Genomic DNA, 12,088 nt, shown 5'->3' with positions numbered 1-12,088 from the left:
AGCGTGCTTGGGCTACTGGGTTAATGATAGTACTTCCAACAGGGCCAGGTTTGGGAGGAAGTATGAGGAGCTCTGTTTTTGCCATGTTAAGTTTAAGTCGGTGGAGGGCCATACAGGATGATATCGCAGAGAGACATTCAGAAACTTTGTTCTGTACAGCAGGTGTAAGGTCAGGGGTTGAAAAGTACATTTGTGTGTCATCAGCACAGAGGTGATATTTAAACCCAAGAGATGTGATTAGGTCACCTAGATAAAGTGTGTACAAAGAAAGAGAAGAGGTCCCAGGACAGCGCCCTGGGGTACCCCCACAGAGAGATCGATAGAGCAGGAGGAGGTGTTAGCAGAAGAGACACTGAAAGTACGATGGGAGAGGTTAGAGGAGATCAAGAATAGAGCTGTGTTCCAAATACCAAGAGTATGGAGAATGTGAAGGAGAATAGGGTGGTCCACGGTGTCAAATGCTGCAGAGAGGTCGAGTAATATGAGCAGAGTGTAATGACAGAGACAGAGGTCTTTGGTAGAATGGAGGTCATTAGTTATTTTAGTGAGGGCTGTTTCAATGGAGTGAGCAGAGCGGAAGCCAGATTGTATAAGGTCTAGGAGAGAATAGGTGGTGAGAAGGTGAGAAAGTGGAGCAAGCGAGAGAATACAAGACATTCAAGGAGTTTAGAGGCAAAAGGCAGGAGGGAGACAGGTCAATAGTTAGAAAGACAGGTAGGGTCAAGCTTGCTGTTTTTGAATAATGGTATAATTGTTGCATGTTTGAAGGAGGAGTGAAAGGTTCCAGAGTGGAGGAAGGAGTTAAAAATGTGTGTGAGCGTAGGGATTATAGTAGGAGCAAGAGGTTTTAGGAGATGGGAGGGAATAGGGTCAAGAGGGCAAGTGGTAGAGGGAGAAGAGGAGATCAGCAGTGACACATCCTCCTCTGAGACAGCGGAAAAAGAGTCAAGGAAGGCAGGAGGAGATTTAGGAAGTGGTGTGGGATGGGAGGAGGAAACAGAGTGGATGTTCTGATGTATAGATTCCACCTTTTCTCTAAATAGTCAGCAAAGTCCTGAGGTGCGATTGAGGAGGAAGAAGAGGAGGCAGCTGGGGGTGGTTTGAGTAGAGAGTTAAAAGACAGAGAAGAGTTGCCGTGGGTTAGGCTTGTGCGTGTTGATTAGTGAAGAAAAGTAGGTTTGTTTAGCTTGAGAGAGGGCAGAGTTGAAAGAGGATAGCATAAATTTGTAGTGAAGGAAGTCTGCGAGAGTGTGAGATTTCCTCCAGAGACGTTCAGAGGAATGAGTGGAGGAACGCAGCATGCTCATGTGGGAATGTTTTGCAAGGGTCTGGGGTTAGAAGGGCGCGAACAGCAGAGAGAAAGCGGGGCATGTAGATCAAGAGAGGAGGATAAGGCAGAGTTGTAGTTCCTGACAAGGTTGTCAGGGTCTGTAGCAGAACTGAGAGAGGAGAGGGAGGAGCGTAGAGTGGAATCAAAGGCTGGTAGGTTAATAGAGCGCAGGTTTCTGCAGAAACGAGAGGTAGGTGGAGATGGAGAAGGGGAGAAGCGAGAGAGAGAAAATGAGATGAGGTGATGGTCAGATAGAGGAAAGGGGGAAATGGAGAAATCAGTGAGAGAAAAGTTTAATGAAAACCAGGCCTAGGTAGTGGCTATCCTTGTGGGTGCTGGCTGCAGTCCACTGTTGAAGGCCAAAAGAAGAGGTTAGAGAGAGAAAGCGGGAAGCCCAAGGGAGAGAGGGGTCATCAATGTGGCAGTTGAAGTCCCTAAGGAGAAGAACAGGGGAGTCTGAAGAGAGAAAGAAAGAGAGCCAGGATTCAAAGTGGGAGAGAAAGGCAGAAGGGGGGTGAGTAGCAGTAGGTGGACGATAGATGACCGCCACATGGACAGGGAGAGGAGACAAGATCTGGACAGTGTGAGCCTCAAAGGAGGGAAAAGCAAGAGAGGGAGGAGTGTGGGAGAAAGAAAGGCCACCATAAGGGAGGGCAGCTTCCAGCGCAGAGTCAGACTGAGTGAGCCAGGTCTCAGTTATAGCAAAGAGGAGCAGAGTGTGAGAGAGAAAGAAGTCATGCACAGAGACTCCACTGAATTCGTATGAGACTGTAGATGCTAAAAATCAGTTTGACTGCCTGCAAATTATGGCGTCAGAGAAAATCAATGAGTGTTGACATGCCTGCCAATTACATCTAATTCTACACATACACACTTCTGTTCTGTTATGGCTGCAATGTTGTAATGTAACTTTCTGTGGTTTCTACATTTACTTTTTTCTTTTCTTTTTTGCTGTATCTGTACAAACAGGTGTCTCTTTTTTTTCTCTTCAAATGCAAAAAATTAGATGAGAGACAGCACTCGTTCAAAAAAACTCACGGTTTCCTCCTTGTGGCCACAGCTACCTGAGGAAAAGCCATGTAGGCCTGAAAAGTCGTTGTTGTTGCTCTATCGAATTAAATAAAGATTTTGCAATTTAATTGAAGCTTGTTTGTTCCTTGTAAGGGTTAGACCATGAGTTTTTGACTGAGTGCTGTCTCTCAACTTGTTCCTTCAATTTGCGTCTGTAACGGGTATTCCCTGTGAATACAGACGCTACTGATGCTGGGTATAACTGTATGGCTCTCAGGAGCCTAAGCCTCTAGATGGGAAGCGCAGCATGCGCTGTGTCCCTGACTAGCACTGTGATAGTAAGAGGCAGGGTCCCTAATCTGGAGCCTGTCCCTGAAGCAACACAACCTACTGGTGGGCTTAGGGCTAACTGGGGCCTAGGGGGCTGCTGGCCTAGTGCAGTGAGTCACTGACTCCTGCACCCTCACCTCCTTCCCCTAGCCTCTCCTGGCGCCGACGAACTTGCTCCAAAACCCCGCGAAATGTATCTAATCCCCTTTGCAGGGAGATCCTACAGCCCTATTGGCTCCCTAGTGTCACGTGGGGTCCCCTAAGGCTCATGGGACTTGTAGTCCCTGCTTAGAGCCCTCTCCTCATTGGTGGTGTGTTCGCCCACTTGCACTGCGCATGCGCGAGCTGTCTGAAGACTTCTGCCCTAACTGCGCATGCGCCAGGCAATCTAAGATGGCGGCGCCCTGCAATGGGTGCCGCCGGGAGTCCCTGCTTGCGATTGCCGCACATAGCAACCGCCCTGCACCCACGCACACACGCTCGGATCGGCCCCCACTCCTGCGGCCCGCCGACGGGTCCGCCACTGTGCTCGGCACCACCCACGATAACCAGCAAGGTGAGAGAGGGGGTGGCGACAGGCAGGGTGGGACCTGGCTTCACGTCTTTTTCGCAGTCTTTTAGACAGGCACCTAGATACTTTCCCGCCATACATTTTGTATAACTGTTTACCCACGAACAGTATATATTTTTCTATATACTGTACAGTATCATGTCTTTTTTTCCCTATAGTATTATAATAGCTTTAGAGTACTTATTGAGGCAGCAAAGAGCTTTCATATGATTGACACTTAAAATAAAAAAATATCTAATTTAGAACACTATTAAATAATACAACTCAATATCCCTCCACCCCCAAAAAATACAGCCTGTCATCAAAAGTTTGATTTAACTACACAATGCAGTTCAGTTCTCTTAGTGAAAAAGTCTATGTTCTTGCACAGTGTATTAACAAGTACAATGCAGAAAGATCAATCTGAGGACAAGCCACTTAACCTTACATGTATTTATTCTATTTCCAGGATGAACTTGTTCAGGTCCAAAACATTCCTGTGCAGCTTGGCAAAGACATGGAGAAGATAAACCGCAAAATAGTGTATGGTCTCACGTTATCCCATGTTAGAATATGTTTCCTGCTGAGTATCATGTTCATATTTACTAAAGCAAACACAGCCAACTGACTATTATCTTAGTACAACTGATCCAGAAGTTCTCAGGCAGCTAAATGACAGCTCTTAGGGGCACACGCATCAAATGGCGGTACAGTTTACCACACTCGTTCTGACATTAACTCCCATTCAAATCAATGGCAGTCAATGAGGGAATGGGTGAGCTAACCCGTACCAGCACTTGATGTACCCATTTATTGTGTATATTGTGAGCTGGTATTGTGTATGCATAGTTTGTGCCTACACACTGTAGTAGTTGACTGGACTTCCGAACCATTGTTTCAGTTCACATTGACCGCTCTAGTGTCCTTTATCCAAATAAAGCAATCAGGCAATAATATAACTGGTTAACCTTTTCACTGCCAGAGTGCCCTGCAACATAAGCAATCAATAAAGAGTTAAGCAGGATGTCTAAGTTTGCAGCCAATAGAAGCCTGGAGCTTCTACAGTACAAGTCATTTAACGTGTAATTTTTTGCAGATTCTTTGCTAACTTGCCCAGATCTGTCTGGATGTTGGCTTGGTTTTGTAAGCATGTGCTTATTGGAAAGAATAGTGTGCAACAGGGGATTCACATTTTTGTATCTGTATCTATCGCAAAAGGTTTTGTTCAGTTCCAGCCAAGACGTTTTGTTGCATATTTTGTAAAGTACAGTAATAGTGGAAGATTAAAGTACTTAAGCATCTCTAATAACCTTTAAATGTGTTTTACCGTGCAGAAGTTAGGATTCTTGTTTATTTTATTGGAACATTCCCCAGAAAGGTCATTGGTGGTTATATCTCCTTCAAAACCGCGTGCTTTGCATTACTTTACTAATTGTGAAGTGTTTTCCTGCCTTAATTAGGAACAAAATCAATTAGATTTATACAGATTAAGGAAGGTAGCATACTTTATACTGCAGCTACTCCTTTAACTCAATGGAAAACGTAAAAAAATAACCTTAAATATGAACAACCGTGTCAGAGGAATGACATGATACAGAGAAAAACTTTAGCACATGTATGCCTAAAATATACACATATTATCATAAGAAAATGTTCAAATATATTTGGGATTAATATTCATTGTTGTTGCTTTTTCTATGTTCATTTGTTTGATGTTTTGATGAAGCATTCAGGGAGAGATGTATAATAAATCATAGGAAATTTTGTTTTGAATGTTCTTAGCCATTTTCTTTTTGCAACTGTATTCCATGTAAAATATACTAGGATTACTTATATTAAGTTGAGATTGTAAACCAGGGAGGTTTATGCCACTTCAGAACTGGCACCATTTTTTCATTCTTGTAAGAGTAGAAACATTTAGACAGAGAATTTGAAACATCCTATTATATTATGTGCATTGTGCTAATCCCGAAATGCTTCTGTTGGCAGCTTCCAAAACGCAAGCGGATACACGTGGACATAACTTCTGCAATTCCCTTATATCACACAAGATGAAAATGCCTCTTTTTGCATCAGTTTTGAATTTTGTGCAGCTGATTTACAAATTGCTGCCAGATCACCAAACATGAGGCATCTGGCTAATAATATTTAATTCTCAGGAAATACAGAAATATTCCCCTCTGTTAAGTTGCTATGCCTATGACAGTGCTTTGAACTTATCAAACAAAGCATACAAATCATTATCAGGGACACCAATGAATGTGGTCATTAATGTATGCTGATATTACTTTATTCCAGCGAAACAGAAAATAAGAAAATTAAATTGGAGGAGCAATACCAAGAGTTAAATCACAGCCTCAAACAGATTGAGCACAAAACCAAAAAGATGCTGGAAGAGAAGGAAGAAGTCATGAAGGAATTAGAAGGGAAGCGAACGTTTCTGGAAAATAAAGAGCAAGAATTCAATCATCTGACAAAGTTACTGGAGATGGCCAAGGAAAACGAAGCTGTAGCATTGGGAGAAAGGTTAGGAATCCAAAAATGAACAGTGCATATATGCTTTTTTTAGTCTTACAGTGCATTGCCTATAATGCTAGAGGTCAGTAAAGGTGCAGTTAACATTATTTGCAATGGTTTGGGAAAGCTATTGAATAGGAAAGAAGCAGCAGCTTTGTTTTTCATTGGTACTATAACCATGAAACCTATTTGATCTTGGAAGGCCTTGAAGAGCATTGCATACAGATGTCCTGCCCTGCTGGATTGTCCAAATAACACTGAACTGTACATCTGTGCCATTTACCACAACACAACATAGTTATTAAGACAGCATATTGTGGATTTTGTTTTTAGTGGTATAGCTTTAACTGTATATAACAGTATATCACAATAAATTAATGGCGCTAACAGTATAAGTTACATCTGTAAAGCGTAAGAAAACTGTTGCAAACTTATATGTATTTATATATTTTTTATTTTATTTCTAGAGCGGCTCTAGATCTCAATTTGCGTCATACTATCATAGAGAAGCAGTCACAGCATGATGCACTTACTCGTAAACAGAGAGAAAAAGAAAGAGATTTGAGAAGCGTCAAGAAGATGGACTTACAATTCAATTTAGCAAATGATGCTTTGGCACATACTAAGTCTACATATGTCAAAGTTAAAGCAGAGGTGTGTAGTACTAGTAATTACAGTGTACAGTATATGCTTAATCAATATAGAGAGTGAGTGAAACATATTAATAGATTTGTATATGTGGAATGGGTAGTGCTCAAGAGCTAGGTCCTGTCTCCATAGCAATATCCAATAGTGAAAAGGAGAACAATCACTGGGAACTATAAGAAATAAAACAGTGATTTAGTCACAGTCTTAGACCCATGCCAGGGGCTCTATGTCTCCCTGAAGGTGGGGGGTAAGAACAATGATGTCCCACCCCCTCCTCATTGGGATGGCCCGTGGGTAAGTATTGAAGTACTCACTGTTGTCCCAGGAATATCTCCTCAGCGTGCAGCCATGTCCAAATCCAGGAATGTCCAAAACAAGTGTGTGTGTGCAGCGCACAGCAAACAGAGGAGCAGGTCTCAGCAAAATGATTATTTATTATTGGAAAGGCATAAGAAAGAAGGGTACAGCACTTCTACGCGTTTCAGACAAGGACGCTTCTTGATAAAGAACGCTTGTCTCAAACGTGTAGAAGTGCTGTACCCTTCTTTCTTATGCCTTTCCAATAATAACATAAACACACAAATAATCAACAAGGATTATATAAAGCCCCCTGTAATTGCACTCTTGATAGGTGGCACTGTAAATGAAAGTGTCATCTAATAGGAGGCCACTAAATAGCCTATTCCCTGGATAGGGTCAGCCGCGAAGGTCACACTCAAAATAAAATAAAAAAGTTTTAATAAACAATATAAAAACTGACGAAACACAATAAAAATGCATAGAGATGCATGGACTAAAATCCCCAAATGTGTGGAGGTGCGGGAAAGGCAATGGACATGCTATATCTAAAGCCGCAAATTATTCAAGCTGACAACCACTAAGCAGTCTCACACCAGCTGTGTGTGAGGCTGTACAATGTATTGAATACACAGTAGCAAAGGAGTGATAATTGCTATAAGTAGCTCGACACACTGTATAACCTCCGTGAGGTATTATACAACCTGATACCGGGTGTCCTGCGTGAATAGTGTGAACAGCCACAGCCATGGAAGGTATCCGGAGCTGATCGCGCCTCCAACCACAAGCCACGTGAGCGTCAGCGTAATGACGTCATGCGTACCCCTGACGCTCACGTGGCTTGTGGTTGGAGGCGCGGCTGACCCTATCCAGGGAATAGGCTATTTAGTGGCCTCCTATTAGATGACACTTTCATTTACAGTGTCACCTATCAGATTTTGTTGATGCAGAGCGTAAATGGGTACATTTCTCTCGGCAAACTCCTGTAATAGTGCACGCAAAACCACCAACCCACCACTGCACCTTATTCTCATCTTTAAAGGATGAAGATCAGAAGGTTGACATAAAGCAATGTTGCCTTCTAAAAGGATCAACACTTGTAACCTCTCTCACCGGTAGCAGTTTCTACTGGCATTAATATGGGTGTATTGTAATATGATTTCAGAAGTTTCCCAGTAAAGTACATTAGTATTGTACATATTTTGTTTTGTATGCAGTGTCTTTAAGGTTTTTCAGATTCTTGCAGAAATAGAAATCATTTTCCTTGTCTCATTTTGTATGGTATTATTAGGGTTGGCATGTTAATCGCATGCTGCAACATCTGATCAACACTAAGGGGTCTATGTTATAAGCGTTCATAAAAAAAAATCGCCGGGCCATTTAAATCGCCATTTTTTTAGTGTTGTTACTACGGTATTGAGAAAGCCTCGATTACCTGTGATAGCAAAATTTCCAAACTGGACGTGTAGCCGGCGACGTGAAGAAAAGGCCTTACCCGGTGATTTCTTTCAGCTGCAGAGGCCGCGGGTGAACAGGGGTCCTCAGGTGGTTCCCGCGGGTGTCTGGGGGCCCTCGGGTGGTCCACGCTGGTGTCTAGGGGTCCCCAGGTGGTCCCTGCTGCTGTCCGGGGGTCCTCAGGTGGTCCCCGCAGGTGTCTGTGGGCCCTCAGGTGGTCCCTGCGGGCATCTGGGGGTCCTCGGGTGTCCCCATGAGTGTCCCCGGGCCCTCAGGTAGTCCCCACAGGTGTCCAGGAGTCCTCAGGTGGTCCCTGCGGGTGTCTTTGGGCCCTCAGGTGGTCCCTGCGGGCATCTGTGGGTCCTCAGGTGTCCCCGCGAGTGTCTGGGGGCCCTCAGGTGGGCCCCACGGGTGTCCGGGGGTCCTCAGGTGGTCCACACAGGTGTCTGGGGGTCCTCAGGTGGTTCCCACGGGTGTCTGGGGGCCCTCAGTTGGTCCACGCTGGTGTCTGGGGGTCCCCAGGTGGTCCCTGCTGGTGTCCAGTGGTCCTCAGGTGGTCCCCGTGGGTGTATGTGGGCCCTCAGGTGGTCCCTGCGGGCGTCTGGGTGTCCTCGGGTGTCCCCGCGAGTGTCTGGGGGCCCTCAGGTGGTAGAAGTCCTGTGTATGCAGCGTTCTTCAGTGTATATCAATAGAAGGAGCTGCGTGTATGTTCCATCGCATCCCATTTGGTCCGTAATATTTTCAATCTAGTGGTACTAGTTATTAAACTGGTACTTTATGTATATTATATTATGTAATGAGTGCAACTTATAGGGACTTCTAGTGACCCCTTCTGGTCACTTATCTGTGTTTTCCTATTATACAGGTTATTAAGAATTTGATTAGTGTTAGGACCTGCACAGATTTGGTCTACCTTGGCGTTTGGTGTGCAGGCTTAAGATACTTTGGCCAAAGAATCAAACTAAATGACAATATGTTTTTAGTTTAGATATACATATTTATATATGTAACCATGCTGTAAAATGGCTGCAGTCATCTCTCCTGCTGACAGTAAGGCCTGGTAAGTTATGGGCATGCCAGCAGTAATTATGGAGGTTTGCCCTCACACCCTGGTGAGGTGCCCTATGTATGGATGGGAGTGGTCACATGCTCTGAATCCATGATTAGTGATGTCAGAGTTGTGCCAGCCCCCAGAGGATACATAAGGCACAGCACTGTTCGAAAAGTTAGTTGTGGAAGGAGTTGCTGAGTTGTTGCTAAGCTGTTATGAGACAAGGAGCAAGTCTGAGTGCAGGCTTGGGAGGAGACAGCTTATAAGACTGTAACCAGGGACCTGGCACAGGGACTATCTCCCTGAGGGGAGATAGGGAATCCCCATTATTAGGGAAAGGACACCTTTCAAAGGGAAGTGCGGTGAACATGAGAGGCTAAGTACACCCACTGTGAGGGGCAGCTGGCCCGCCGCAAGACAATAAAGATGATCCTGTTAAACTATACCCTCGTGTGTAATTGTGGAGTGATTACACAGAGGAGTGCACCACAGAGGAGTTCCTCACCAGGACCATCCACAAGCGGACGCTGGGATCCTGATGAGGTGGAGGCGCTGCACTGGACATAGGTAGGACTCATGCACACTACCTCAGCTGCCTGTCTGGGTTGGCAATCCCCACACAACATCATGCGGGAGACTCAGGAGTCCTGTTGCCAACAGGTGCACCACCAGACACGACCATGTAATGGGGACTGGTTAGACCACAGGGGCCAATGTGAGATTGGGTGGGTCAGGCTAGGCCAGAAAATCCATTACATTTGGAGGAGCTGCTGAGATGACCTGTCAACAGGACAGGCTTTTGCTAGGTCACTTGGAAACAGGGAGAGTGTCTGCTGCCACTTTGTGCTGCGTTGGGACAGACCTAGGGGTAGTCAGGGGGCTGATGGAGAATAGTCAGTTCGCAGGGACGACCTAGGGGCCTGAAAGGAGTTGGAGGTTTGGAGCCGGGCTATAGCTGTTCTAGTCACTTTGAGGCAGTGCTAGTTGGTAGGATGCCTGAAGGGATAGCCTGTTAACGTGGTCAGGAATTCTGGAGAGGGTCTGCGCTAGGCTAGCCAACAGTAGGTAGCCCAAGTACTGCATGGAAGAGCCAGAGTACTCTAGCCCATTCCAGACCACTTACCAAAGGGAGCACAGACTGGGAGGAAGGAGATACAGCAGACACAGATAGAGTGAGCCTAGCCTGAGGTAGTGCAAACACGAGTCCAGCCTACATTAGGTACACATGGTGGTGCATCAAGGTAATCTTTATTGTACCGGGGTGGTAGCTGCCCCGCAGAGAGGAGCTCCATGTACAATAATTCTAAGTACAATGAAGGAATGGCGACCGCTAGAATGGAGGATCCGCGCGGTGCGGAAGGTCCAAGATGGCGGACGGAGGATAATAAAGAGAGTGCACATGGCTTGTGTGCGGGTGCAGAGCAAGCTGCAGAAGGAACTTTTGCAAGCATGCTGTAGAGTGGCGCTCAAGCTGTAGCTGCGCCGTTTTTGTCCTGTCTAGGGTCTAGGGGCACGATCCCCGAGGACATAGAAGTGGATATTGTGATTGTGTGCGATGGAAATGGTGAAAAATAAGTATTTGCTTGCCAGCCGGTGAGCGCTATACAAAGAGCTACATCGGTAGCTGAAGTAATTGGACATGCAAACCAAGATGGCGGCTCCCGCTTCCCTGGGAGACCGCGTGGGCTTGCTGCAGAAAATTCTGCAGTTGCAAAAGTTGCAGACAGTTGGCCGGGATTGGCGCCAAAGAAAGAACCCCACCCTGTGGGGGGTAATGGCGCGAAAGCTGTGGCCGCGCCCTCCAGGACTGTGAAAGGTGCGGCCTCAATTAAAGGACATCCTATCGAGCTGTGGGACCCGCCCATAATTGCTACTAGTGGGGGCGGTTCCCAGCTGTGTCAGAGGAAGGTGGAGCTGATCAAGGGAGTGGCCGGCAACTCAACCCCTGATGGTCAGTTGCGCGGAACCAGCTTACAGAACAGATCGTTGCTGCAAGTGACTCCTACAAAGACAATGGCCTGTCCCCAAGAAGTGACTGCCATGGTATCCACTCAGCCATACTCAATACCAGGAGGCGTACTGGTGATACAGGTGGCGGGCACAGAGACTGTAGTGGGCTTATGCCTACAATGCAGGCTACCCGGCGGTACCGTGAGCACGGCGGCGTGCTGTCTGCAATGTGGCACCCAGCACCTGTGGCCTATGCCCACATTTGTGCCTATTCCGAATATCGAACCCGCGGGGGATACGGCTAGGCTGTCCGCCGGGTCCCCCGGTGCACTGTGGAAAGAAGGTGCAGATCCCGGAGAATGGGGATCGGGGCCGGTTGTTAAGGCCGAGCCCGAGGAGAAAGGAGCGGTCGGTCAGCGTACCGATCGAGAGACAAAAAGGCGGTCGCCACGAACGGTGACCCTGAGCAGAATGGAGGCGGATTCCTCCGATGAGGAACCCAGAGTGCCGTCCGGTGCAGTGATCCGGCCTGTGGCAGTTTCCTGTGGAGAGAACGGGAGGAGAGTGCCACTTACCGGGAGTATCGGTGAGAGGAGTCGGGTGTCGCCAGTGGAGCGGAAGGCAGAGAGACGGAGCCCTTCCATTCCTGGGACCGGCGGGTCCAGCGGTGATGGGCGATCCACGCCCATCCTGCAGAGCGGTAAGAGCAGCCCTTGTACTTACCAGGCTCCGGTGACGGCATCCGTGGAGGAGAGGCTGTGTCAAGCCCAGGCGGTGCACGAGAAGGCGGCGGAGCTTCCGGACGTTGTCGTGGAGGAAGAGATCCCGCATGCGGATCCATCGCAAGATGGCGGCGTATCCGGTTCCGGTGATGACGTCACTTCCGGCGGAGGTAGCGGAACGACCGGAGAGAGAACCACAACGCCTCGGCGATCGGGCAGCGCTTCCC

At 46.8% G+C, this 12,088-nt stretch overlaps 1 protein-coding gene across 1 annotated transcript in view; it reads left to right on the top strand.

Moving 5' to 3' along the window:
- Positions 1-12,088, top strand: part of CCDC146 (coiled-coil domain containing 146) — a 182,314-nt gene that overhangs the window by 111,632 nt on the left and 58,594 nt on the right. The window contains exons 7-9 of the mRNA XM_075599622.1: positions 3,691-3,764; positions 5,520-5,747; positions 6,206-6,392. Of these exons, the coding sequence (XP_075455737.1) occupies positions 3,691-3,764; positions 5,520-5,747; positions 6,206-6,392 (489 nt within the window). The remainder of the gene's footprint in view (positions 1-3,690; positions 3,765-5,519; positions 5,748-6,205; positions 6,393-12,088) is intronic.

The sequence above is a fragment of the Ascaphus truei genome, chromosome 5 (genome assembly GCF_040206685.1).
Source record: "Ascaphus truei isolate aAscTru1 chromosome 5, aAscTru1.hap1, whole genome shotgun sequence".
Taxonomy (NCBI): Eukaryota; Metazoa; Chordata; class Amphibia; order Anura; family Ascaphidae; genus Ascaphus; species Ascaphus truei.
The sequence above is the reverse complement of the archived record's forward strand: the minus strand, read 5'-3'. Positions and strand labels throughout refer to the sequence as shown.